Here is a 27,422-nt window from a genome sequence, read left to right as displayed (position 1 = left end):
CGGTTGCATTGACGCACAATGTCCGTTGAGACAAATTATTTATTTATTTATTTACTGTATTTGTATACCGCCTTTCTCAGCCCATAGGCGACTCAAGGCGGTTAACAGGGTAAAATTCAATGCTTACAATATCATAAATACGATTTAAAACATAACATATAAAAACTAAACATATCAATAAAATATAAATTCATAGTATCGCCTTGTTAAAAACGTTTTCCGGTCTCACTGTCGTCATTTTTTCCTATGTCAATTACTCTGCATTTGGAAACGCTTGTTCAAAAAGCCACATCTTGACTTTTTTCTGGAATGTTAAAAGGGAGGTGGCCAATCTAATATCCATAGGGAGGGCAATCCACAGCCGAGAGGCCACCGCCGAGAAGGCCCCGTCTCTCATCTCCGCCAAACGTACTTTTGACGAAGGCGGTAACGAGAGCAGGGCCTCCCCAGATGATCTTAAGGTCCTAGATGGTTCATAAGGGGAGATGCGTTCAGACATGTAAGTTGGGCCAGAACCATTTAGGGTTTCATATTCAAGTGGTTCCTAGGTGTCCATGTGAAAGATCTTCTTCCAGCAGCCCTGAAGCAGAAAATACTGTCATGGTAAGCCCTGCACAGAAAACCTAAAAATGTAACTGTTGCCAAAACTCCCTGGCTCAGCTAGCTCCTCAGGTGTAGCCTAACCAATTAGCTTTGTGCTTTGCATTTCCCAGTTAACCCACCAACCGATTTTTACATGTGCCAACATTTCTGCAGTGTAGATACATCCGAAGTTGAGTCTCAAAGTGGCTACTAGATTTCTTTCTGCCTTTTTGTGCTTTTTTTTGTCATGTCAGGAGTGACTTGAGAAACTGCAAGTCGCTTCTGGTGTGAGAGAATTGGCCGTCTGCAAGGACGTTGCCCAGGGGACGCCTGGATGATTTGATGTTTTTTATCATCCTTGTGGGAGGCTTCTCTCATGTCCCCGCATGAGGAGCTGGAGCTGATAGAGGGAGCTCATCCGCCTCTCCCCGGATTCGAACCTATGACCTGTCGGTCTTCAGTCCTGCCAGCACAGGAGTTTAACCCACTGCGCCACCGGGGGCTCCCTTTTTCTGCTGAAACAAAGTATCTCTAAAATATTATTATTATTATTATTATTATTATTTCATGCATTTCTACCCCTCCCTTCTCCCCCCGAAGGGGGACTCAGGGCGGCCTCACATAAGCATCATATGATGCTATCAGCATATAAACAATCAAAAATTACATTTAAAACATTAAAAAATAATTAAAACACATTATACAATTCGTGAAACAATTAATTACACATGCCAATTAAAATGGCAATTAAATACTAGGAAATTGCAAGTGTGGCTTCTGGAACATACATGCATTCAAAATACATATGCACACAAAATCCTTCGTGTCTCTGATCCCACATGGTGACTAAACAAACATACAGATGCCGGGAACAAGGTTCAAGACTTTATTAATCAACAGGTCCAAATATCTTCAAGGAAGTTCTCCCCGGGGCATTGCAGCAGTGACTGTGGAGTGATGACCACAGCTTTTTACAGGCTTGTGTTGCAGGAGACGGCGGATCAATGATGCATTATGGTGCTCCTAATGAGTTTCCAGGAACGTGAGATTTGAAGCCAAAGTAACTCCATTCATTCAGCTGTCCGCCCACCACCATTCTGAATGAAACCCACAGGCAAACAGAAAGCAAAAGAGATCTAGTTGCAAAGAGATGGGGATTGCTTGGAGTAAAGCAAGTGCGATATGCATGGAAAAAGACCCAAATTAAATCCCAACACATCTTTAGAGAGGGCTATTCTTTGTAAAATGCTTTGAACAAGCTGAAGATTAATCCCGACAAGACAGAGGTCCTCCTGGTAGATCGTAAACCGGATCGGGGTATAGGGTGGCAACCTGTGTTGGACGGGGTTGCACTCCCCCTGAAGTCACAGGTCCGCAGTTTGGGTGTCCTCCTGGATTCATCACGCTTGAGGCTCAGGCGTCGGCGGTCCTGGGAGGACCTTTGCACAATTAAGACTCATGCGCCAACTGCGACCGTACCACGTGAAGGCGGATCTGACCAGGGTGGTCCATGCCTTAGTCTCCTCTAGACTGGATTACTGTAATGCACTCTATGTGGGGCTGCCCTTGAAAACGGCTCGGAAATTCCAGATGGTCCAACGGGCGGCAGCCAGGTTGTTAACCGGGGCTCCTTATAGAGAGTGGTCAACCCTCCTGTTCAAGGAGCTCCACTGGCTGCCATTCATTTTCCGAACCCAATTCAAGGTGCAGGTTCTTACCTACAAAGCCCTAACTGTTTGGGACCCGCCTACCTTCGTGACCGCATCTCTGTATACGAACCCACACGATCTCTCAGATCATCTGGAGAGGCCCTGCTCACACTCCCACCTGCATCGCAAGTGCGATTGGTGGGGACGAGCGAGGGCCTTTTTGGTGGTGGCCCCTTGACTCTGGAACTCACTTCCTAAGGACATCAGGCATGCCCCAACTTTGGCAGTCTTTAAGAGGAGCTTGAAGATGTGGTTGTTCCAGTGTGCCTTCCCAGAATAATGATCCCATAGCACTTTGTCCTCCAAAGCACTTTATATATTTAGGTCTGCTTGTATGTTCCCATAAACTGCCCTATCACCGTGTCCAGCATTATTTTTTAATCTTTTTATTTTAATTACATTTGACCTACCCATAGATTTTAAAGTGTGTTGTTCTATTAATAATGCATGGGTTATTGTTTTATTGTTTTAAATTGCTTGTATTGCTATTGTTATTACTTGTATTGTTGTATTTTGGTCTCGGCCTCATGTAAGCCGCACCGAGTCCCTTGGGGAGATGGTAGCGGAGTATAAATAAATAAATAAATAAAAATTATTATTATTATTATTATTCTGAAGTGGTTTCTTTAGGTTGGATGGTTTTATACAAAAGTCTGAAGCCAGGATTACTTCTCAGCTCTCTCTACTGCCCAGGAGAGTCATAAAATCTCAAGAGAACATTGTAAAATCCTTTTTATTAAGGGACAAACACACACACTCAGCTCCACAAGAAGCAAGTCATCTTTGGGCCAGGAACTAACCCATATAGAGCTGTCTGCCACCCTTTGTTTTGCCAAACTGTTTGGAGACTGCAGGTGAATCTATACCAGGCATGGGTAAACTTTCTAACTTGGGGGCCACATGACGGGGCTGGGGTGGGTGCGCCGGAAGGAGGGGTTTCTTCCCAAGCCCCCTCCCTGCCCTTTCCTCCCCTTCCTCTTCACTTTTGCAGGCAGAAAGTGAAGGAAAGACGGATTCCAAAAGGGTTGGTCTTGGTCAAGATGGATGGGAGAGAAAAAGTGTATCCATGAGACCCCGTCTTGCCTACTCCTGATATAGAATCCTAGAGCTGGAAGAGACCCCCATGGCCATCCAGTCCAACCCCCTGCCATGCAGGAAGGCACAACCAAAACACTTCCGATCGGCAGCCTCTGTGGAAAAGCCTCCAGAGATGGAGACTCCACCACAGTTCCAGGCAGCCTAGGCCACTCTACAACAGCTCTTACTCTCAGGAAGTTCGTCCGAATCTTTTCAGTCGATTCCCTTTCCCTGCCATTTGAACCCATTGCTCCCTTGTGCCCTGGTCTCTAGAGCAGTAGAAAGCCAGTTCCCCCCATCCCACTCCTCAATGGGACACCCTTTGAATCCTGAAACATGGTTCTCAAGTTCCCTTTCTACCTTCTCTTCTCCTAGCTAAACATCCCCCAGGAGGAAAGGAGGGAGAAAGGAGAAAAGAAAGGGAAGGACGGAAGAGAATAGAGACAGAGAAGGAAAGAGAGAGAAGGAAGGATGAATGGGTGAATGGGAAGGAAGAGGGACGTAAAGAAAGAAGGGTGAAAGGGATGGAGAAAGGAAAGAGTGAAGGAAGGCAAGATAGGATGGTGTGAGAGAAGAGAGCCTGAGAAATAAGTCCAAGGGATCGCATTGGGTCCCCGGGCCTGGGTTTGCCCATACCTGATCTATACTGTAGAATTAACGCAGTTTGACACCTCTCCATGCTGTAGAATCCTGGGGTTTTTACAAGCACTCCCTGCCAAAGAGCAGAAGAGCCTCATCAAACTACAAACCCCAAGACTCAATGGCACTGAGCTATGGTAGTTAAAGTGATGCCAAGCTGCATTCATGATAGTGCAGATACACCTTGTGTCCTGATACAAGAACGTAAGACTGTGCAAAATGCATTTCCCCCTATTGCAAGACAACCATTTATTCCTTTTCGCTGCTTCCTTCTTCCATCTGCAAGGGAGGAGTCTTCTCCCCCCCCCCCCAAGCAATCAATTTCAACACACACACCTCTTTGTTCAAATGCAAACCAAGCAACTTTTCAACCTGTAAAGCATTTCTCAGTTGACCATAAAAGTTGCTACCCTATAAAATTCTCATATATGCATTCAAATACATACTCACCGTTTGGCATTACCAGAAGTCCAAAGAGGATAAGTAAATGCAGCCAAGTCAATGCTGGGCCAAGATTCAGTTGATTCAAAGTGTGTTTTCACAGAGAACAAATCTTAAAAGCAGCAACTCCAGATTGAAAAAAAACAATAAATTTGATTGAAGATCCTGTTTCACCTTCCGAATAAAAAGCAAATCCAGTCTTCTCCTGTTTATGTAATGTTTTCAGGCTCAGGCAAAATGTTGTATGAAAGTTGTGGTGTAATGTAAAATAAACCATACGTAGTTCACATTTGATCAGCCCACACACTGCCTTGCCAGAGAAAGAAAATATGCCAATAAGGTGAACGGTAAAGAACAGTTACAGTAGAGTCTTGCTTACCCAACATAAGCGAACTAGCAGAATACTGGATAGGCAAAAATGTTGGATAATAAGGAGGGATTAAGGAAAAGCCTATTCAATGTCAAATTACATTATGATTTTACAAATTAAGCACCAAAACATCATGTTTTACAACAAATCAATAGAAGAAGCAGTTCAATACACAGTAACGTTATGTATTTATGAATTTAGCACCAAAACAGACAAGGGTTCTTGTCTGTTTGCCAGAGATAGACTGAGTTGGATAATACAGAACATTGGATGACTGAAGGTTGGATAAGCGAGACTCTATGGTAGTTTAGTAAATCCAGAACAACATATGTACAATGTGATCTGTTGCACCAACTCGCATAATGTCCTTTAATGAGAAATTTAAAATGATCTTTCTTTTGTCCATGTGGAGAAATCTTCCTTCCAGGAGCTTATGAAGCAAGACTATACTCTAAACTCTGTCTCTCTCTGCTTCTCTCTTCAAACTCTCTCTGCACCTGAATAACTCAAGCCTGAACAACAATGTAACAGTATCCAAAAGTCCCAGGCTCAGCCTGCTCCCAGGGCATTGCCTGACCAATCAGCTTCATGCATCTTATTCTGTGTGCTCCCCTCTGGGCACACAGAAGACTGGGCGACTTGGAAGGCACTGAACAGACTGTGCTCTGGCACCATGAGATGCAGAGCCAACCTTAGCAAATAGGGTCATGAAGTTGAGCCCATGATATGCGAGTGTGGAGAAGACCACCTATTACCGTGATGGTGAACCTAAGACATGTGTGTCAGCACTGACACACATGGCTATTTTTGATGACACGCAGACACATGTGGCCACATACAGAGAAATACACCTTATAAGAGCAAATCTAATTCCATCCTTAAATTTGTAAAAGGCTCTACAAATTTATCATATGCACATTTGAGCATTGTTCACTCCATAACTCAGCATGGATTATACATTTTTCTTATTTAAACTATAAATATTGCGAAATTATGGGTTTTTTTAAAGGAAACTCCCAGCAATATATCCCTAAATGCACTTTATTAGTGATCTAGGATTGTCTGCACGCCCCATCCCTCTCCAAAAATTCTATCCTAGTTATATTTCACCTGTCATACTTAGCATTATTTTTAAAAAATTAATTATTACATTTGGCCCAGCCATAGGTTTTTAAACGTCGTTGTGTTATTGTTAACGTTTATTTATTATTTATTTATTTACTTTATTTTTATACCGCATTTTTCAGCCTAATTCGGCGAAAATTATTATTATTAAAATTATTATTGCTTATTTTCTGCTTATGAGTTTTATTTATTGTTTTGTATTACTGTTGTTATTGTTTTTACTGTTGTATTGTGGGCTCGGCCTCATGTAAGCCACACCGAGTCCCTTGGGGAGATGGTAGCGGGGTACAAATAAAGTTTTTTAAAATTATTATTATTATTTATTCTTGAAATGACACTCTACCCAAGTTATGCTCAGGTTTTTGGTAAATTTTGACACACAAGCTCAAAAGGTTGCCCATCACTGACCTATTACAATGCAGTCTGAGCCCTGCCACGTGCACAATGGAGGACCTCCTTACAGCAACATCAGAGGCATTCCAAGTGGCCAGTTACTAGTCAAAGGACATTTAATTTAATGCCAAGTTTTTAAACTTCTTGTTTTTAAAATACAATACAATTGTACCCTTGGTTTGCTTCGGATATGATAAATAAATAAATATTATTATTTTATAGTTGACAAAGAGATACACACATTAACTGATTCCTTGCATGCTGCAACAAAAGTCAGCTCTGGTTAGCAACCGGCTGTACGCCAAGACTCTTACAAAACCCAAATTTGTTTCATTAGTTTTATTTCCAAGTTGATGATGGAGGAAAGGAAAGAGAGTCAGTTCAATAGGTTTCGTCTAACAAGAAATCTCAAACGGTTACTGCTTAACGTGTAGAACGTTATAAAGGTTAGGTACAGTCCAGAGGAGTAGAAAAGACAAACAAATAAATACATATAAAATAACAAGGTGCCACACACCTCCCTCAAAAAGGAAACTAAGGAAAAAGAAGAGTAAAGCAGTGCAGGGGGAAAATGGAGACCCCTTGAAGGTAAAAGATCAATGCATGACAAATCTATTCTGAAAGGACCAAGAACGAAGTGCCAAGAACGGGACGGAAACAGCACCGATTTCACAAGAAAAAGAAGACAAAAAGTCCAGTGCCAAATAAAAGAGATTCTGCTGTTATTTATAACTACCTGGCACATTTTGGAGTGAAAGAGGACTTCATCGTGATCTTAAATTCAACTTAAGATGGAGAACAACAGTCGAGGCAGACAGCAACTTTTATCAACGAAGAACTACATGTTTGCTGCAGGATTATGTTTCGGTTTATGAAGACAGTCCTTGAGAAGGGGTCAGCTACTTACAAACAATGGTTAAATCTGGGTTGTTGTAGGCTTTTTTGGGCTATATGGCCATGTTCTAGAGGCATTCTCTCCTGAGTTTCGCCTGCATCTATGGCAAGCATCCTCAGAGGTAGTGAGGTCTGTTAGAACTAGGAAAGTGGGTTTATATATCTGAGGAATGACCAAAGGACTCTTGTCTGCTGGAGCTAGGTGTGAGTGTTTCAACTTACCACCTTGATCAGCATTTGATGGCCTGGCAGTACCTGGGGCAATCTTTTGTTGAGAGGTGATTAGATGTCCCAGATTGTTTCCTCTCTGTTGTTTTGCTGTTGTAATTTTAGAGTTTTTAAATACTGGTAGCCAGATTTTGTTCATTTTCATGGTTTCCTCCTTTCTGTTGAAATTGTCCACATGCTTGTGGATTTCAATGGTTTCTCTGTGTAGTCTGACATGGTAGTTGTTAGAGTGGTCCAGCATTTCTGTGTTCTCAAATAATATTTTGGTGTCCTTTGTCTCAACAGAATTAGTTGTAGAATCCCAGATAGTGGATTTTGGCCTGCAAATAATATGCTGTGTCCAGGCTGGTTCATCAGGTGCTCTGCTATAGCTGATTTCTCTGGTTTAAATAGTCTGCAGTGCCTTTCATGTTCCTTGATTCGTGTTTGGGCAATGCTGCGTTTGGTGGTCCCTATGTAGACTTGACCACAGTTGCATGGTATATGGTAGACCCCTGCAGAAGTGAGAGGATCCCTCTTGTTCTTTGCTGAATGTAGCATTTGTTGGATTTTCTTGGTGGGTCTGTAGATAGTTTGTATGTTGTGTTTCCTCATCGGCTTCCCTGTGCGGCCAGTGGTTCCCTTGATGTATGGCAAGAACACTTTTCCTCTGGGTGGATCTTTGTCTTGACTCTCGCGGCTTGTTCTCGGTCTTGCAGCTCTTCTGATTTGATGGCCTGGCACAACTGTCAGTTGAAACATTCACACCTAGCTCCAGCAGACAAGAGTCCTTTGTCCCACCCTGGTCATTCCACAGATATATAAACCCATTTTCCTAGTTCCAACAGACCTCACTACCTCTGAGTATGCTTGCCATAGATGCAGGCAAAATGTCAGGAGAGAATGCCTCTAGAACATGGCCATATAGCCCGAAAAAACATACGACAACCCAGTGACTCTGGCCATGAAAGCCTTCGACAATACAATGGTTAAATCTATTTTGTTCAGCACCAGGTCTTTTTTTCCTTTCTCTTTTCTTTCAAGACTAAGGCCCCTTCCACAGAGCCTTATATCCCAGAATATCAAGGCAGAAAATCCCACATTATCTGATTGTGGACTCTGATAACCCAGTTCAAGGCAGATATTGTGGGATTTTCTGCCTTGATATTCTGGGACATAGGGCTGTGTGAAAGGGCCTAACTAATTGGAAACGCCTTTCACGTGACAAGGGATGTTAAGAAAGAGAAGCATCTCGTATGAAAGAACCTCGGCTGTGATGGATACGCAAGAATTAGCTTTCAATACAATACAGAAAAGAGGTGTGACTATCACGTTTGTGGGTTGGTGATTTCTTTTTAAAGCATTCCTTATTACTTGCTGCAATTGATGCATGCAGGTATGCTCTCTCTAACACAATGGTGGACATTTCCGTGCATTCCCTTTTCCTAAAAGTGAAGGCAGTTCCAGGAATGCAGAAAACCACAAAAATATGGTTTGCATGAGACTGGATCTACACTGACCTATATCCCAGGATCTGATCCCAGATAATCTGGCAGTGTAGACTCATATAATCCAGTTCAAAGCAGATAATCTGGGATCAGATCATGGGATATAGCACAGTGTAGATCCAGCCTATGTAAGACAATGAACAGGAAGAAGATGAACAAAATGGAACCCTATTGCAAAACCAAGCATGGTAGCTTCTCATTCCTTCTTGACAAATGAAATCAGAGAACGAAGGCAAAGAGGGAATGGATGCACCTAAGAATAGCAGCTGCTTAAACCCACAATGAGACCTGTCTTTTTGGACTACAAAGTCCTACTTTCCCAGCTGAGGTGGATGGGAGCTGTAGTCCACCTATCATCTTCTTAGGTCTGCTCCTAACAATATAAAATGTCAGGAACTAAAAATCAAAACTGCAGTCTCTCTTTCCAGATGACACGTAAGGAAAAAATAATAAGAGAGTTGTTGTAAGTTTTCCAGGCTGTATGGCCATGTTCCTGAAGCATTCTCTCCTGACGTTTCGCCCGCATCGATGGCAGGCATTCTCAGAGATTGTGAGGTCTGTTGACAACTAGGAAAATGGGGTTTATATATCTGTGGAATAATGTCCAGGATGGGAGAAAGAACTCTTTGTCTGTTGGAGGTAGGTGTGAATGTTTCAACTGGCATTTAATGGCCTAGCAGTTTCAAGGCCTGGCTTTTTACTGCCTGGAGAATCCTTTGTTGGGAGGTGATTAGCTGGCCCTGACTGATTCTTGTCTGGAATTCCCCTGTTTTTGAGTGTTGTTACTTATTTACTGTCCTGATTTTAGATTTTTTTAAAAATACTGGTACCCAGATTGTGTTCATTTTCATGGTTTTTTCCTTTCTATTGAAATTGTCCACATGCTTGTGGATTTCAATAGCTTTTTTGTATATCTGGCTACCAGTATTAAAAACTCTAAATCGTAAGAGAGAGAAAATGAACAACACACAAAAACAGGAGAATTCCAGACAAGAAACAATCAGGGCCAGCTAATTACCTTCCAACAAAGGATTCCCCCAGGCAGTAGGAAGCCACCCTTGGAAACTGCTAGGCCATTAAATGCCAATCAAGGTGGTCAATTGCAACATTCACACCTACTTCCAAAAGACAAGAGTTCTTTCCCCCACCCTGGGATATATACACCACATTTTCCTAGTTTCCAACAGACCTCAGAACCTCTGACGATGCCTTCCATAGATGCAGGCAAAACGTCAGGAGAGAATGCTTCTGGAACATGGCCATACAGCCTGGAAAACTCACAAAAACCCAGGGATTCTGGATGTGAAAGCCTTCGACAATACAAAGTTATAAGATTTGTCAGTCATAGGGTGAAAGAGAAGCACTTTTGCAACAGAAATAGACAAAGAAGGAGCCCATAACTCATTTGCCTTCTCCAAACATCCCATGTGCTGAAAACGTGGAACAAACAAGCCATTTAAATGGCTTATGTAACATTTTGCAGCATTCCCAGAACGCCTGGGAAACTTGGCAGCATCTGGGACCAACGCCTGGGAAACTTGGCAGCATCTGAGACCCTACTACTTGTCATGCTCTTCCTCCTTCCTGCACAGTATGTCCTAACTACACAAAGCACCGTGGTGCACAATGTCCAACAATGAGAAGGGCAGTTCTCAAACTGGACATCTCATTTTCACTTAAGAGTTGAGATCCTTGTTTTTTGCCAAAATAAAAAATAAAAACTACTGCATAACGCTCTGAAAGATACTTCATAAATGTCTTTGCTTTAAAAAATTACTCTCTAAAGGTTATAAAAGCTTTGTCAAAACTTTTTTTTTACTACGAATGGTTTGGGACAAGGAGACTACTTCCTGATTGGGAACAAAATTACAGCAACGTATTATATTATGATGTTGTAATGTGTGGGGGAATCCACCAAGGGGCTTGCAAACTACAGCCGATATCCCAAGAATCCCCACTAAAAAGGTTTGACTGCATAGTGACACATCCTTTCCCTACCGATGCATCATTGGCTTTCCACTCGAAGGAACCACTGGCACTCTATTTACATTCGAGAACCTTTTGCCATTTCTTCTTCTTCGGAGCAGTTGGAAATGCCAATAGGTCAAGTCAATGGGAGCCTCCCTAACAAAGGTGGAGGACTGCTTTGTTAATCTCTGGGTTTGTCCAGTCATTCCGGATGTCGTCCAGGTGGTTATCGAAATCCACCAGCGTCTCGTAGGACCGGCTGTCCAAAAGGGAGGCGGAAATCCTTTGGGCTTCGGACCAGTCTTCACAGTAGTCGCTAGGAATTGGAGGGAAAGGACAGAATTAAACAGCCTTTAAGAAGACCCAACCAAGCTTCCAGTCCTGCTTGAGCAAGAGGCAAAGGAATTATGCACAATGCCAGAGCATGAAGGGGAAAAGTAGTATTTCCTATTTCAAACCCCAGAATGCCCAGGGATTTGCATGTCAGAAATATTAAAAATTAACTAGGTATTTTTGATTACAAAAGTGTCAATCAAGCACAGAAAGAGTTAGTAGGCCGAAGCCTGTTAGAGTCAGTGGGGTAAAGCTAGTGTTGTCCCGAGGAGAGGGAGTAGGCCAAAGCCTGTTAAGAGTCAGTAGGCCAAAGCTAGTGTAGTCCTGAGAAGAGTGAGTAGACCAAACACTATTAGAGTCAGTGGGCCAAAGCTAGTGTCGTCCTGAGTAAGATGAAGCCTGTTACAGTCAGTGGGCCAAAGCTAATGTTGCCCTAATGAGAGTGAGTAGGCCAAAGCCTGTTAAGTCAGTGGGCCAAAGCTAGAGTCATCTTGAGGAGAGGGAGTAGGCCAAAGCCTGTTAAGAAGTCAGTAGGCCAAAGCTAGTGTAGTCCTGAGAAGAGTGAGTAGACCAAAGACTATTAGAGTCAGTGTCGTCCTGAATAAGCTGAAGCCTGTTACAGTCAGTGGGCCAAAGCTAATGTTGCCCTAATGAGAGTGAGTAGGCCAAAGCCTGTTAAGTCAGTAGACCAAAGCTAGTGTCATCCTGAGGAGAGGGAGTAGGCAAAAGCCTGTTAAGAGTCAGCAGGCCAAAGCTAGTGTAGTCCTGAGAAGAGTGAGTAGACCAAAGACTATTAGAGTCAGTGGGCCAAAGCTAGTGTCGTCCTGAGTAAGCTGAAGCCTGTTAAGAGTCACTGGGCCAAAGCTAGAGTAGTCCTGAGAAGAGTGAGTAGACCGAAGCCTGTCTGAGTCAGTTGGCCAAAGCTAGTATCATCCTGAGGAGAGTTAGTAGGCTGAAGTCTGTTAGAGTCAGTGGGCCAAAGCTGGTGTCGTCCTGAGGAGAGGGAGTAGGCCAAAGCCTATCAGAGTCAGTGGGCCAAAGCCAGTGTCATCCTGAGGAGAGTCAGTAGGTCGAAGCCTGTTAGAGTTAGTGGGCCAAAGCTAGTGTCGTCCTGAGGAGTGTGAGGTAAACCTCTGTGTGAAAGAAGCCGCAGGATGAAGGCCTTGTGTGTAAAACCTCATGTGTGAAGCTACAGTGTATAAAGGCTGCTGTGCATAAGAAGCTACTATGTGAAGCTCCTGTGTAAGTTCGGTCTGAGAGGAAGCTCTGTGAGAGTGAAGCTAGAAGCTGTTTATCTGCATAAGAAAGAAACCCAGCGTGGAAGCAAAGAGGAATTATAAATAACTTTATTTTTGTCATGGAAACCTTGTTCTTGTAAATAGTGCAACTATATTATTTTGCTATAAAGAAAAGCCTCCTATGGAAGAGATAACATTGGTCTGTGTGTTTTTGTTCTTTTTATCACTTTGGGCTATTGGTGCTGGGTCACGGTGCTGCTACTAAGTTACTCTGCTGTACATTTATGAGGAGGGTCTTTTGTTAATTCATAAGCCCACTCACCCAAGTTTGCATTCCCAAAAGTAAGCTTTACAAGCTGTAGCAGTGGGTATAATGGTAAGCACAGGCTCAGGTACACCATAGACTTTTAAATACATTTCACCCAATGTAACCCTGTATATTTTTAGGTTTGTATTGTATTTTATAGGTTTTATCATGAGCCACTTTGAGTTTTTTTTACAGAGAAAAAGTAGGATATAAATAATAACAATCACCCTGTGGAATATGTGACACCATTCCTTCCATATTATACAGCTATACTTCCCAAACTGACTGTATTTGGATGCAGTGCTGGAACTGGGATTTAGCATTGTTATTTAAATATTGATAGTTGATTTGTACACTATGCATTTGATATTGTACAGTCACCATGTGTGTGCATTTACAGCAAACTGTACTTTTTCGGTGTCTAATATTCTGTATTTGTTATATGTTGCTTTGGGATTCCTTTGAAAAGTAAATATATTAGGTCAATAGTATCCATGAGAATTTGGTTCCACACAGATAAGAAAAAAGTGGCCCCATATTAAGTGGCAGAGACAGGAATGCACACAATTCAATATGTCTACATTCAAATTGCCAGAAGTTTGTAATATGGGACATAATGAGCCTTGTGCAAATGAAAGTCACAGATCCAGAGGGCCACCATATAAAGGATAAAAAATATGAATGCTGTTTATCTTCCTAAGTTGGAAGGTCTCTTCCAAGCATACTCACTAGTGTGGGTCTTTGCACCTCCATTTGTTTTCGTGATGCTCATAGACGTGAACTGCCGGTAAAATGCACTCCATTGTGAATTTGGTATTATCCACCTAATGCAGAAGAGAAAGAGGGGACATGTTTTCTTCACACTAAACCTTGTGAATGTGGTGACAGTTGTGTGGATATCCTCTGGACTCTATAGTCAATATCAACTGGAAACTGACAACAAAGTTGTGCTGGAGGAGATATACCTGGAGAGGTATTATCTTTAGGCTCCTCTAGTCATCCTGCAGCAGAAGATGGCCCTAAAGTTGCACTTGAGCACCTAGCGATTTCCAGAGAGACTATAATATTCAAACCTAGGAATAATCAAATCTGCAGAAATCAAACCCACAAATACGAAGGCCGAATATATGCACACGTTTGGCACTACATAAACACCTTTCTCCCTGCTACACTAACTCCTGCACGCCACCCTCCAATGCAGTCTATGACAGCTAAAACATTCTTTCTAATATTAGGTGGAATCTCTTGTACTTGGAATCTATTGGTCTGCATTCAGGTCTCTGGATAAGCAGGAAACAAGCTCCACCTTCTACAAGGCGTTTAAAAATATTTAAAAATAGCTAACACATTTATTTACAATAACTTACTGAGGGATACAGGCAGTCTTCAAGATATCCAGCTCCCAAACCATATTCCAGTGGTTTCTATTACTTGCCTTCTTATTTTAATTAAAATAAACTGGTGGAATCCATAACCACTTTTGGAAAGGTTTGAAAAACAATGTTCTTGAGTACAAGGTAATGCACATACTGGTGAACTCAGACCGCCTGAAAAACTACTGATGTGGCCGCTTGGGTTTTCTCGGACCCTCCTCTCTCTCACCATCCCTATCCAATCCTTCCTTCTCTCTTTCCTTTCTTTCCTTCCTTCCTTCTTCCCTACCGCCCTTACCTCTCTCATTCTCCTTCCATCCTTCCTTCACTTCACCCTTTCATCCGTCCGTCCGTCCGTCCTTCCTTCCTTCCCTTTTTCCTTCTTTCTCTTTTGTCTTTGTTTCCTTCTCTCTTTCCTCCCTCCCTTCCCTCCCACCCTTCCTTCTTTCCTTCCATCCTTCTCTCCTTCCTTCTCTCCTCCTGGGAAATGTTTAGATGTTCCAAAATTTCAAAGGGTGACCCCATTGAGGAGGGAGGGGAAAAACTGACTTTCTGCTGCACTAGAGACTAGGGCACAAGGGAACAATGGGTCCAAATGGCAAGGAAGGATTAGACTGAAAAGATTAGAAAGAATTTCCTAGAGAATGGCATAGGCTGCCTGGGAGTGAGGCACAGTCTCCTTCTCTGGAGGCTTTGCTGCAGAGGCTGTCTATTGGGAGTCCTTTGATTGTGCCTTCCTGCATGGCAGAGGGTTGGACAGGATGGCCCTTTGGGGTCTCTTCCAGCTCTAGGATTCTATATCAGGAGTAGGCAATACAGGGTCTTTTTCTCTCTTGTCCACCACTGCATCCTGACCAAGGCCAACCCTTTTGGGATCCAAACGTTTCCCATCTTTCCTTCACTTTCTGCCTCTGAAAGAGAAGAGGAAGTGGAGGAAAGGGCAGGGAGGGGGCTTGGGGAGAAACCCCGCCCTCCCTCCCAGCCCACCCATCCTGCTCTGGTCCACCATGCAACCCTCAAGTTAGAAAGTTTGCCCATGTCTGTACTATACCATTATGAGTGCCGTGTCACTGAATCCTTCTGCAATCCTGGAAGCAACCTTTTCAGCAACCTGGTTTGGACTACAAAAGATGGACATGTTAGTCGCAGGATTCTGCTATTATTCATATCTGTCAGAATGAAATAAGAAAAAAAATTGAGTGATGGCCAATTTTTGACACAATTGAGCAAAATACCAATGGCAGTAATTGTATTAGCTCAAAATGAAAGAAAAAAAGACATTCAGAAATTATTCCCTCATAGTGTAAAATTAAATTTCCTTGAAATTAACTGCAGGCAGGGTGTCACTTCCCTTGGTACTGCCCATATAGCTGCACTTTCTATACAATAATAATAGTCCTACTGAGACTGCAATATGGAGATAGCTATGAATATATGTGCACCTTTTATCAGCCTTGTGGCAAGAGGCATAAATCAAAGCATGAGCCAGAGAGTTGGAGCAACCTACCTGGCATCTTTTAAACGTTCATTAGCTTGATAGTATCCGCCTATTACGTAGCTATTCTCTTTGCACCATGAATCGATCTGAAAAGACATTAGAAACATTTATAAGCACCCCTAAGCCATTATAGCACTGCCTTAAATTCTATGGTTTCCAAAGTGAAATAAGTAGTGAACAAGGGCATGCTGAGAGCCACCTGATGCTCGTTCTGGGCGTGGGCAAACCTCGCTTCCTTTGATAACTGGAATAAAAGGAAGGAGGTGAGAATCAATGACTGGCAACAGTTTTAGATCTGACAGGTCACCAGGTGAAGATTATTACTCTTAAACATTTCATACAGTACTATGACTGTGTACAGGACATGCACCTTGTTAATTATAAACCACTGCCATCCTATGAGACAGTTCATAGCTATTTTCACACTACAGATATGAGAACTGAAATTGAGTAAGTTCACAACTTGCAGCAGAGAGAAAAGCACAATACTCCCAAATAACTATCCATTTCCCTGACCACTGGACCACATTACTAGGGAAAATGACCTTACTATAGTTTATTATGTGTTCCTGCAAGGCAAGAGGTTAAATCACATGTTCTTTGTGGTCTCTCATGACTTTGTGACTCTATGAGAATATCTGAATATGTAGATCAAGATTTCAAATCATAGAATTATTGTGTTGGAAGAGACCTGATGGGCCATCCAGTCCAATGCCATCCTGCCAAGAAGCAGGGATTGCATTCAAAGCACCCCTGATATATGGCCATCTAGCTTCTGTTTAAAAGCCTCCAAAGAAGGAGCCTCCACCACACTCAAGGGCAGAGAGTTCCACTGCTGAACAGCTCTCTCAGTTAGGAAGTTCTTCCAAATGTTCAGGTGGAATGTTACATGTGTTATAAATTTGCCTGCTTGCTTTGGTCTTAAGCCCAAGACTGCTATTTCGCCAAAAGGAGCCAGTGATCTAGTTCATAGGCAGTGAAGTGAAGCAGAACAGATACCAAAGAACATGTGAAACTCATAGACATAAACCGGTACAATGCCCTTCACTGCAAATTTGGTGTTATTGATCTAATGCAGAAGATTGGCACTGTACTTCAGCAGCTTCATTTTCATAGTAATTAGGATTCTTACATTCTCATATATTATTGTTGTTAATTTGTTCAGTCATTTCCGACTCTTCATGACCTCATGGACCAGTCCACGCCAGAGCTCCCTGTCGCTCATCACCACCCCCAGCTCCTTCAAGGTCAATCCAGTCACTTCAAGGATACCATCCATCCATCTTGCCCTTGGTCGGCCCCTCTTCCTTTTTCCTTCCATTTTTCCCAGCATCATTGTCTTCGCTAAGCTTTCCTTTCTTCTCATGATGTGGCCAAAGTACTTCATCTTGGCCTCTACTATCCTTCCCTCCAATGAGCAATCAGGCTTTATTTCTTGAAGTATGGACTGGTTGAATCTTCTCACTGTCCAAGGCACTCTCAGAACTTTCCTCCAACACCACAGTTCAAAAGCATCTCTCTTCCTTCGCTCAGCCTTCCCTATGGTCCAGCTTTCACATCTGTAGGTGACTATGGGGAATACCAGTGCTTTGACTATGCGGATCTTTGTTGCCAGTGTGATGTCTCTACTCTTCACTATTTTATCAAGATTTGTCATTGCTCTCCTCCCAAGAAGTAAGCATCTCCTGATTTCCTGGCTGCAGTCTGCGTCTGCAGTAATCTTTGCACCTAGAAATACAAAGTCTGTCACGGCCTCCACATTTCCCCCCTCTATTCCCCAGTTGTCAATCATTCTTGTTGCCATAATCTTGGTTTTTTATGTTTAACTGCAACCCAGCTTTTGCGCTTTCTTCTTTCACCTTGATTAGAAGGCTCCTCAGCATCTCCTCGCTTTTAGCCATCAAAGTGGTGTCATCTGCATATCTAAGGTTGTTAATGTTTCTTCCAGCAATTTTCACCCCAGCCTTGCATTCGTCAATCCCCACACATCGCATGATGTTTTCTGCATACAAGTTGAATAGGTTGGGTGAGAGTATATAATCCTGTCGTACGCCTTTCCCAATCTTGAACCAGTCTGTTGTTCCATGGTCAGTTCTTACTGTTGCTATTTGGACCTTATACAGATTTTCATATATATAAACACACAAGAGAAAAGAAACATAAGGAAGGGAGTTGAAGAAACTTAGCTAGACCAGAAGGGGCCATCATTGCTGGTCATGTCATGCACTAAAAGGGCAGATCCATGGGATAAAGGGGCTGGAAAAATGGGGACAGATGGCAGAAGTCAGGATCTTTCATCCTTTTGTGGAGCAGAGGGGCTGGTGACAGCTGGTCTTGCCAGCATACCCTTGGGTAGGAGAGGGTGGGGAAGAAGTTGGCCAAGTGGCTATTGACCCCATTCCCAAGCGGTTGACGTCCAAAGCAGTCGTGGGTTTTAAAGAAAAATCAACATCTCAGGATCCTCGTCTGCAAATAAGGGGCAGGCAGGGTGGTGCTTTTTCCTCCTCACTGCATGGGTTCCTTTAATTAGGGGAGGCATTTGCATAAAACTCATTTCATTTTATCCTAATGCAACATCTAATCTACCACAAAGCTTTGTTAGAATTAAAGGGACAAATTGATATTGGGTGTCAGGGGGTGGGGAAGAGATCTGGTTTGAAATGAGGCATTCATCTCAGTTCACATTTTGGCTCAGTTTCAATGGTTTAGAGTCTATCATATTTGCAGTAAGAGTATCTGATTAAGATAATCCAATGGTTTAGGGAGGTGAAAAAATAAAGCTATAAACGGTAACCCCTCCCTCCTGTTTTGGTCTCAACTAGTATCCCTTTTTTAAAAAAGAGAGAAGTTAAAGTGGATTCCAGAACATTTTGGATGCTGAACTCCAGCTTCCTACAAAAGACATCAATCTCATAGTTAGAATAATTACAATCCTGAATTAAACTGTCTAAACACAGAACAAAGCGATACAAATAATCTCTTCTAAAGAAATGACATGAATTTATGCGTTTCATTAAATTGTCACTATGCCGCATTGTGATACTTAAAAAGCCAACTGCTGTGCCATCATAACCCCCATTTGATGGGTTTTAATTGCCAGGAAGTTTCAATCTTGTAACTAAAGACTAAATGCCTGCAAAAGACACTCTTGTTCACAATAAACATTAAAAAGCTAGTTTTAATTCTTCCTTCGGCTGCTTGATACCAAGCTCAGCTTCCATTCGGCTAGCAGAGGGTGCGAGAGAGCAACAAGGCTCATAACAATGGTTGCTAACAAGAGTTTTTGTCGTTAAGTGCTGCGGAAAATGCCAAGGCCATCGCTGAATGTAGGAAAAGCTAATTACCACTACAAGCATTTTCCGCTATTAAATGTAAGAAATGCAATTTTACGATGCTTATGTACACACACCAGGTCTCACAGATGAAGGTCTTAAAACAAGTACACCCATATAACAAGTTTTTATCCCCTTCCAGAGACTCAGTATGTATATTAGATAAGAGATAAAGGACCTGACATTAAGTCTAGTCGTGTCCAACTCCGGGGATTGGTGCTCATCTCCATTTCTAAGCCAAAGAGCTGGCAATGTCCGTAGACACCTCCAAGGTCATGTGGCTAGCATGACTACATGGAGCTTCATTACCTTCCCACCAAAGTGGTACCTATTGATCTACTCACATTTGCATATTTTCGAACTGCTAGGTTGGCAGAAGCTGGGCCTAACAGCAGGAGCTCACTCTGCTCCCTGGATTCAAACCTGCCAACCTTTCGGTCAGCAAGTGCAGCAGCTCAGCGGTTTAACCCACTGAGACATCAGGGGACCCAGTATGTATATTACACTAGCATATATACCTGGCGTTACCTGGTTATGCATTTTCTTTATGACTTTCTTTTCTTCTTGCCTTTCTCTTGTACACATAGAATAAAGAATCCTAGAGTTGGAAGAGACCTCATGGGTCATCCAGTCCAACCCCATTCTGCCAAGAAGCAGGAAAATTGCATTCGAAGCACCTCTGACAGATGGCCATCCAGCCTCTATTTAGAAGCTTCCAAAGAAGGATTCTCCACCACACTCCAGGGCAGAGAGAAAGCCGCTTTCTCTCACAGCTTGGAAGTTCTTCCTAATGTTCAGGTGGAATCTCCTTTCTTGTAGTTGAAGCCATTGTTCCGCGTCCTAGTCTCCAGGGCAGCAGAAAACAAGCTTTCTCCCTCTTCCCTATGACTTCCTCTCACATCTTAATCCATGGCGCTCATCATATCTTCTCTCAGCCTTCTCTTCTACAGACTAAACATGTCCCAGCTCTTGAAGCTGCTCTGCATAGGGCTTGTTCTCCAGACTGTTGTTCCTTTGAGTTGCCCTCCTCTGGACACCTTCCAGCTTAGAATCAATCTCTCCCTTCAACTGCAGTGCGCAGAATGGAAAACAGTGTGATTCAGGTGTGGTCTGAGGGGTAGAATGACTTCCCTGGATCTAAGCACTAGGTTCCTATTGATGCAGGCCAAAATCCCATTGGCTTTTTGAGCTGTTGCATGATATTGTTGGCTCATGTTTAACTTGTTCCCCATGAGGACTCCCAAGATCTTTTCCATGTCCTGCTGTCGAGCCAGGGATCGTCTCCCATTATGTACCTTTGCATTTCATTTTCGATACCTAAGTATCATGCATTTGTCCCCGTTGAACTTCATTGTGTTAGTTTTGGTCAATCACCTCTCTCATCTGTGAAGGTAGCTTTGAATTCTGCTCCTGTCTTCTCAGGTATTAGCTATTCTTTCCCATTTGGTCCCATCTGCAAACCTGATGATCATGTCTTCTAACTCTTCTACACCTTCTCCATCTTTCTTCTCTTTCTTTCCTTGCTTGTCCTCATACTCCTTCCTCTCCCTTTGAGCTTTCCCTTCTTTTTTCTTTCTTTCATTCCTTCTTTCTCCCTATCTAATTCTCTCCTCTTATACCGCTTTCTTTTCCCTACTTTCTCCATCCTTTCTTTTCTTCCTTCCCATCATAAACGTGTCACATAACAGCTACCAATCCATCTCACTCCCTTTCTTTCCCAGTAACATGACAAAGGGCCACTTCATCTAGCAACAGCCAATACACTTTGTTCCTTTTCTTTCCTTCAGCTCTGGGCCCAAAAGGGGTGTTTTTTTAAAAAAAATGTTTAAACCCCCCAATGAAGGATGTTTAGTCAAGAAATTTAGTCGAGATCCATCAAGCCATGGAGGAGCCTTGTGTTACCTACCAGCCAACTAACCAACCAACCTACACATACTTTGACTTTTTATGTATATAGAGATAATGCAAATTGGTCAAAAAGTAGACAAGAAGAAAACCAATATATTATTGTGAAATTATGCACTATTGTGAAACTCCCTCACTCCATCACCTTATTCCATCTCTGGAGTGGCTCTTATATCTCAGGCTACAGTCCCTCCAACGCTGAATGAAACAATATAAACTGGAGATTCAAGACTGATCCCATAACTAGGACAGCTGAACAAAGCAAAACAAAAATTCACATTTAGTGTTTTTTTACTTCTAATCTGCAAATAAGATATCAAGTTTGATTGTCACTGTAAAACTCACCAGACAGCACATTTAAAAAATACACAACAATGGTAAGTGCCTTGGCCTTGTAAGGTAGACTGCATTAGTGCTGATTAAATATTTTTGAAACTGCCACATGCTTTCATTTACAAGCCATGTTGATTTACTAATTGGGTCCACTCTGGCCATTTCCAATTCACATTAAAAGGATGAATCATTTTTTTGTAATTGGTTTGAGTGAGGACTTTTCTCATCCAAGCACTTCTATAAACTATAGATTTTTACTCAGAAGACGTGCCTTGAGTGACACTAGCTATGTGTCCTTAAATAACCAGAATTTTAACACAGGCTCAATTTTTCCAAAGCAAAGTGATGTTTTGGAAAAAGCTCCAGAACTTATCTGATCTTGGAAGCCTAGCAAGGCAAGGCCCAGCCAGTACTTGAATGGGAACACAACAAGTGATGTCAGGTGCTATGTAAAATGGCAAACTTCCTCGGAGTATTCCTAGTTTAAGAAAATTCTATACAATTCATGGAGATGCCATAAATCAATAGATGACTTGGAGGCATATATACCTATAAGTAGATTTATGCATATAGGATCTCACAGTGAGAAGCTAGAAAGAAATCAGAAGCATCCTTTTTTCCATTAATTTAAAACCATTCATCAAAGCCACTAATGAGTAAAGGTAGATCATGCTTATGTATTATATAAACCAAAATTCCTCCAACATGTTAAGTCCTGTATATGGGGCTCCTCTCCTCACCTTTTTCTCACAATGCTTTGTGGTTCTCAACCTGTGGATCCCCAGATGTTTTAGCCTACAACTCCCAGAAAGCCCAGCCATTTTTCCAACAGTTAAGATTTCTGAGAGTTGAAGGCCAAAACATCTGGGGACCCACAGGTTGAGAACTATTGCTATAAGGCACATCACTCTTTTGAAAGAGAGTAACTAACTCCTTGATAAACATCAGGACTAAGGAAGGACTAGAACCAGGGCCAATTAGGCAATGATTAGTTTAACATCCCCTTAATGTGGACGAGGTCTTTGTTTTACGGATATACTTTGACTCGGGTATTTTGGCTTTTATCTAATTTATAGGAATCAATGTGTCTTAACTAATGTTTTATAATCCTTTTGATTCAATTGTCTATTTTGCTTTATTATGTTCTGTCTTTTATATTGACTTGTCATGTTGTCATCTGTTTTATTTTATTTTGCATATGTTCTTCATTGTATTTATTTATATTGTAAGCCACTCCAAGTCCTTCTGGGAGATGGGGCGGGGTATAAATAAAGTTTACTACTATCAGATACATACAACTATACAACTCCCCCTACTGGATCAACTCCACTGGCTGCCAATTCGCTACTGAGCACAATTGAAAATGCTGGCTTTAGCCTATAAAGCCTATAAAGCCCTAAATGGTTCCGGCCCAACTTTCTTGTCTGAACATATCACTCCCTATGAACCAACCTGGACACTAAGATGCTCTGTGGAGGCCCTGTGCTCCATCCCACCTCCTTTGCAGGTGTGGCTGGTGGGGACAAGGGACAGGGTCTTCTCAGTAGTGGCCCCTCAGTTATGGAACTCCCTCCCTAGCAAAATCAGATTGGCACCCTCCCTATGGGATCAAGCATTTGGGGAGTAGCACAGGGTCAACATGTAGCAATGAAGAAAATAGAATGGAATGCAATTTGGAACAGCTTCTTAAGAGTTTGGGTTGAGATGCCATGCTTAACAGTATACGTAATGCATTTACATGTCATTGTTTTATGACATAATAATAATAATAATAATAATAATAATAAATCTGTAGCCCGCCCTATCTCCCCAGGGGGATTCTGGGTGACTTCCAACATAATAAAGGCAAATATGTAATAGAATCATAGAGTTGGAAGAGACCTCATGGGCCATCCAATCCAACCTCCTGTCAAGAAGCAGGAAAATTGCATTCAAAGCACCCCGGAAAGATGGCCATCCAGCCTCTGTTTAAAAGCTTCCAAAGAAGGAGCCTCCTCTCAGCCTTCTCTTCTGCAAGCTAAGCATGCCCGGCTCTTCAAGCCGCTCCTCACAGAGCTTGTTCTCCAGACTCTTGATCATTTGAGTCGCCCTCCTCTGGACACATTCCAGCTTGTCAACCTCTCCCTTCAATTGCGGTGCCGAGATTTGGACACAGTGTGATTCCAGGTGAAGTGGTCTGACCAAGGCAGAATAGAGGGGGAGCATGACTTCCCTGGATCTAGGCACTAGACTCCTCTTGATGCAGGCCAAAATCACATTGGCTTTTTTAGCTGCTGCATCACATTCCTGGCTCATGTTTAACTTGTTGTCCATGGGAACTCCAAGATCTTTGTATGTTTTGATGTTTAACATGGCATTAAATTGTTAGCAATCTGGAAGTGTCTCTGAGTCCCCTTAAGGGTTGAGATAGAGTGGGGTAAAGATACAGTCAGTAAATAATAAATACATAAATACATATTATTATTGAACCGGGGCAATTTAAGCGGTATCATTAATTTTATGGTATAGATCAGGCATGGGCAAACTTGGGCTATCCCACCAGGTGTTTTGGACTTTGTTGTTGTTCATTCGTTCAGTCGTTTTCGACTCTTCGTGACCTCATGGACCAGTCCACGCCAGAACTCCCTGTCGGCCGTCACCACCCCCAGCTCCTTCAGAGGCAAACCTGTCCCCTCAAGGATTCCATCCATCCATCTTGCCCTTGGTCGGCCCCTCTTCCTTTTTTCTTCCATTTTCCCCAGCATCATTCCCTTTTCCAAGGTCTCTTGTCTACTCCTGATGTGGTCAAAGGACTTCAGTTTTGCCTTTACTATCCTTCCCTCCAATGAACAGCCAAGCTTTATTTCCTGAAGTATGGACTGGATCTTGCGGTCCAAGGCACTCTCAGAATTTTTCTCCAACTCCACAATTCTAAAGCATCTATCTTCCTTCACTCAGCCTTCCCTATCGTCCCGCTTTCACATCCGTAGGTGACTATGGGGAATACCATTGCTTTAACTATGCAGATCTTCGTTGTCAGTGTGATGTCTCTACTCTTCACCATTTTAACTAGATTGGTCATTGCTGTCCCCCCAAGAAGGAAATGTCTTCTGATTTCCTGGCTGCAGTCTGCATCTGTGGTAATCTTTGCACCTAGAAATACAAAGTCTGTCACTGCCTCCATGTTTTCTTCATTTGCCAGTTATCAATCAGTCTTGTTGCCATGGTCTTGTTTTTTTATGTTTAACTGCAACCCAGCATTTGCGCTTTCTTCTTTCACCTTGATTAGAAGGCTCCTCAGCTCCTCCTTGCTTTTGGCCATCAAAGTGGTATCATCTGCATATCTACGTTGTTAATGTTTCTTCCAGCCATTTTAACTCCAACCTTGCATTCGACAAGCCCCGCACATCGCATGATGTGTTCTGCACACAAGTTGAATAGGTTGGGGGAGAGGATATAACCCTGTTGTACGCCTTTCCCAATCTTGAACCAGTTTGTTGTTCCATGGTCAGTTCTTACTGTTGCTACTTGGTCCTTATATTGATTCTTCAGGAGAGAGACAAGGTGGCTTGGTATGCCAATACCAGCAAGAACCTGCCACAATTCATTATGATCCACACAGTCAAAGGCTTTAGAATCTATATAAATAAAATTGTAATGTTCGTTTGTGGGATTAACATAACTCAAAAACCACTGGATGAATTGACACCAAATTTGGACACAATCCACCTACTAGGCCAACGAGTGACCATCACTCATAAAAACACAGAAAAACACAACAGAAGGGACTTAAAATGCCAAAAAAGCAAAATAATGCTACAGTGCATGTGCAAAATGACTCCCACACAAAAACATATCCACACTCTCTTTTAGACTACAGCTCCCAGCATCCCCTAGACCAGGCCCTTTAGGAGAGGAGGAGGATCCAAATGCACGGCTTCCGAGATGCAAGCTTTCTTCTCCTTGGATTTCTTTGAGAGCATTCCAATCCCTGCATATTTCCAATTTCCTATTCCTGGACTGCAACTCCCAGCAATCCTCCAGACAGATAGATTAGATAGGTAGGTAGATCAGGAGTAGTGCTGGGAGTTGCAGCCCAAAAACAGGTAGAGAATGTAGAAAGAGGAAGGGAAAGAAAAGGTGGGTGGGGGGAGGAAGGGAAGAAGAAGAGAAGGAAGGAAGGAGAGAAAGAAAGAAAGAAAGAAAGAAAGGAAAGAAGGAAGAAAGGGAAGGAAGTAAGGAAGGAGAGAGAGAGAAAGAAAGAGAACGAGGGAGGGAAGGTTGGCCACAGCAACGTGTGGCAGGTACAGCTAGTCTATATAAATAAAAATATAATATAATGTTTGTTTGTGGGATTAACAGAACTCAAAAACCACTGGGCGAATTGACACCAAATTTGGACACAAGGCACCTAACAACCCAATGTATGTCCTTCACTCATAAAAACACCGGAAAACACAGCAAAAGGGACTTAAAAAGCCTCGAAAGCTAAATGACAAAAAGCTAAATTACAATACAGAAAAAAGGGAAGAAAGAGGGAAGGAAGGGGAGGACAGAAAGAAATTATTATTATAATAATTATATATTATATTATTATAATAATTATTTATTATTAACTTTATTTGTACCCTGCTAGCATCTCCCGAAGGACTCGATGCAGCTTACAAAGGCCAAGGCCTAAATACACAGCATAACAATACAAAACCTAAAGCAAATTAAAAACAATTAAAGCAATATTAAACAACAAAACAACAAACAATAAAACAATACACCAAAACACAATAAAACTGGGCCGGGCCAGAGTAATGGGTACAGAATTAAAAGTGCTGATGTGACAGGTGGTATATAAGGATTATAGGGTAAGTGCAGTGTGCAGCAATCTTAGTTCTAATAAACTGCTTCTGGGACTTGGTATTGGAGATTTCCTATTCTGGGAAGGCACATCGGAACAGCCAGGTCTTCAAGTTCTTTCTAAAGACTGCCAATGTAGGGGCCTGTCTAAGATCTTTGGGGAGGGTGTTCCAGAGTCGGGGGGCCACCACGGAAAAGGCCCTGGCTTGTGTCCCCACCAAACGCGCTTGCGACGCAGGCGGGATCACGAGCAGGGCCTTTCCAGATGAACGCTGTGAACGCATGGGTTCGTAAACGGAGATGCGGTCACGCAGGTAGGATGGTCCCAAACCGTTCAGGGCTTTGTAGGTAAGCGCCTGCACCTTAAATTGGGCTCGGAAAGAGGGAGGGGGGGAAAGAAAGAAACGGAGAAGAAAGGAAGGAAAGAGGCAGAGAAGGAAGAAAGAAGAGAAAGAGGGGAGGGAAAGAAAAAGGGGGAAGGAAGGAAAGTTAGAGAAGGAAGGGAGGAGAGAAGGAAAGAAAAAAGGGAAAGAAGGAAGAAAAGAGGGAGAGAAGGAAAGGGGGAAGATGCAGAGAAAGGGAGGGAAGGAAAGAAGGAAAGAGAGAAGGAAGAAAGAGACAGCAGAAGAGAAAGAAAAAGGGGGGAAGGAAGGAAAGAGATAAGAGAAGGAAGGAAGAAGAGAAGGAAAGACGGGAAGAAAGGGAATGAAGTAAGGAGGGGAAAAAGGAGAAGGTTGGCTACAGCAAAGCGTGGCGGGTACAGCTAGTAATCAATAAAACAGAAATTCCTTGACTTTCTTCATTATCCAGAAGATATTGGCAATTTGGTCTCTTGTTTCTCTGCCGGCTGTTAGGAATTGTGGGAGTTGAAGTCCAAAACACCTAGAGGGAAAGCCCAAGTTGGCCTATGCCAGTGGTTCTCAACCTGTGGGTGCCCAGATGTTTTGGCCTCCAACTCCCAGAAATCCCAGCTGTTAGGAAGGCCAAAACATCTGGGGACCCACAGGTTGAGAACTACTGGCCTATGCCAGGTGTGGATGCACACAAACCAGGCCTTAATTCCCCACCGCACTCTCACCAGGGTGAGGGCCACCTCCATCATGGGCGCGAGGGCCAGGCTGCCGTGGAAGAGCGGGACGCAGTCGACGAAGAGGCCGGGCGAGGTGGGCCCGGACCCGGGCTTCTCGGCCACCAGCAGCCCGTTGACGGCGCAGTGCGGGTACTTGGCCCCGTGGAGCACCACCTTGCAGTAGGCCTGCGTGCTCAGCTTCATCCTCGCCTCACGTGGGGCGCCCAGCAAGGCCTCACCTCTCGCTCGCCCTTAACACTAACACCACAGGCTTCCGCTTCCTCCCGCCTG

The 27,422-nt window shown here is 42.9% G+C and overlaps 1 protein-coding gene across 1 annotated transcript; it reads right to left on the bottom strand.

The window, feature by feature from the left end:
- Nucleotides 1-6,660: 6,660 nt before the first annotated feature.
- On the bottom strand, nucleotides 6,661-27,412 carry EMC8 (ER membrane protein complex subunit 8). Its single transcript, XM_060787865.2, has 5 exons — nucleotides 27,141-27,412; nucleotides 15,672-15,748; nucleotides 15,216-15,285; nucleotides 13,521-13,615; nucleotides 6,661-11,229 (listed from the first exon to the last, which is right to left on the bottom strand). Exons 1-5 carry the CDS (start codon nucleotides 27,333-27,335, stop codon nucleotides 11,070-11,072), a joined length of 597 nt encoding a protein of 198 aa, XP_060643848.2. The 5' UTR covers nucleotides 27,336-27,412; the 3' UTR covers nucleotides 6,661-11,069.
- Between the last annotated feature and the right edge of the window lie 10 nt (nucleotides 27,413-27,422).

Source organism: Anolis sagrei, chromosome 8, assembly GCF_037176765.1.
Source record: "Anolis sagrei isolate rAnoSag1 chromosome 8, rAnoSag1.mat, whole genome shotgun sequence".
Taxonomy (NCBI): Eukaryota; Metazoa; Chordata; class Lepidosauria; order Squamata; family Dactyloidae; genus Anolis; species Anolis sagrei.
This window is presented reverse-complemented; position numbering and strand designations above follow the sequence as displayed.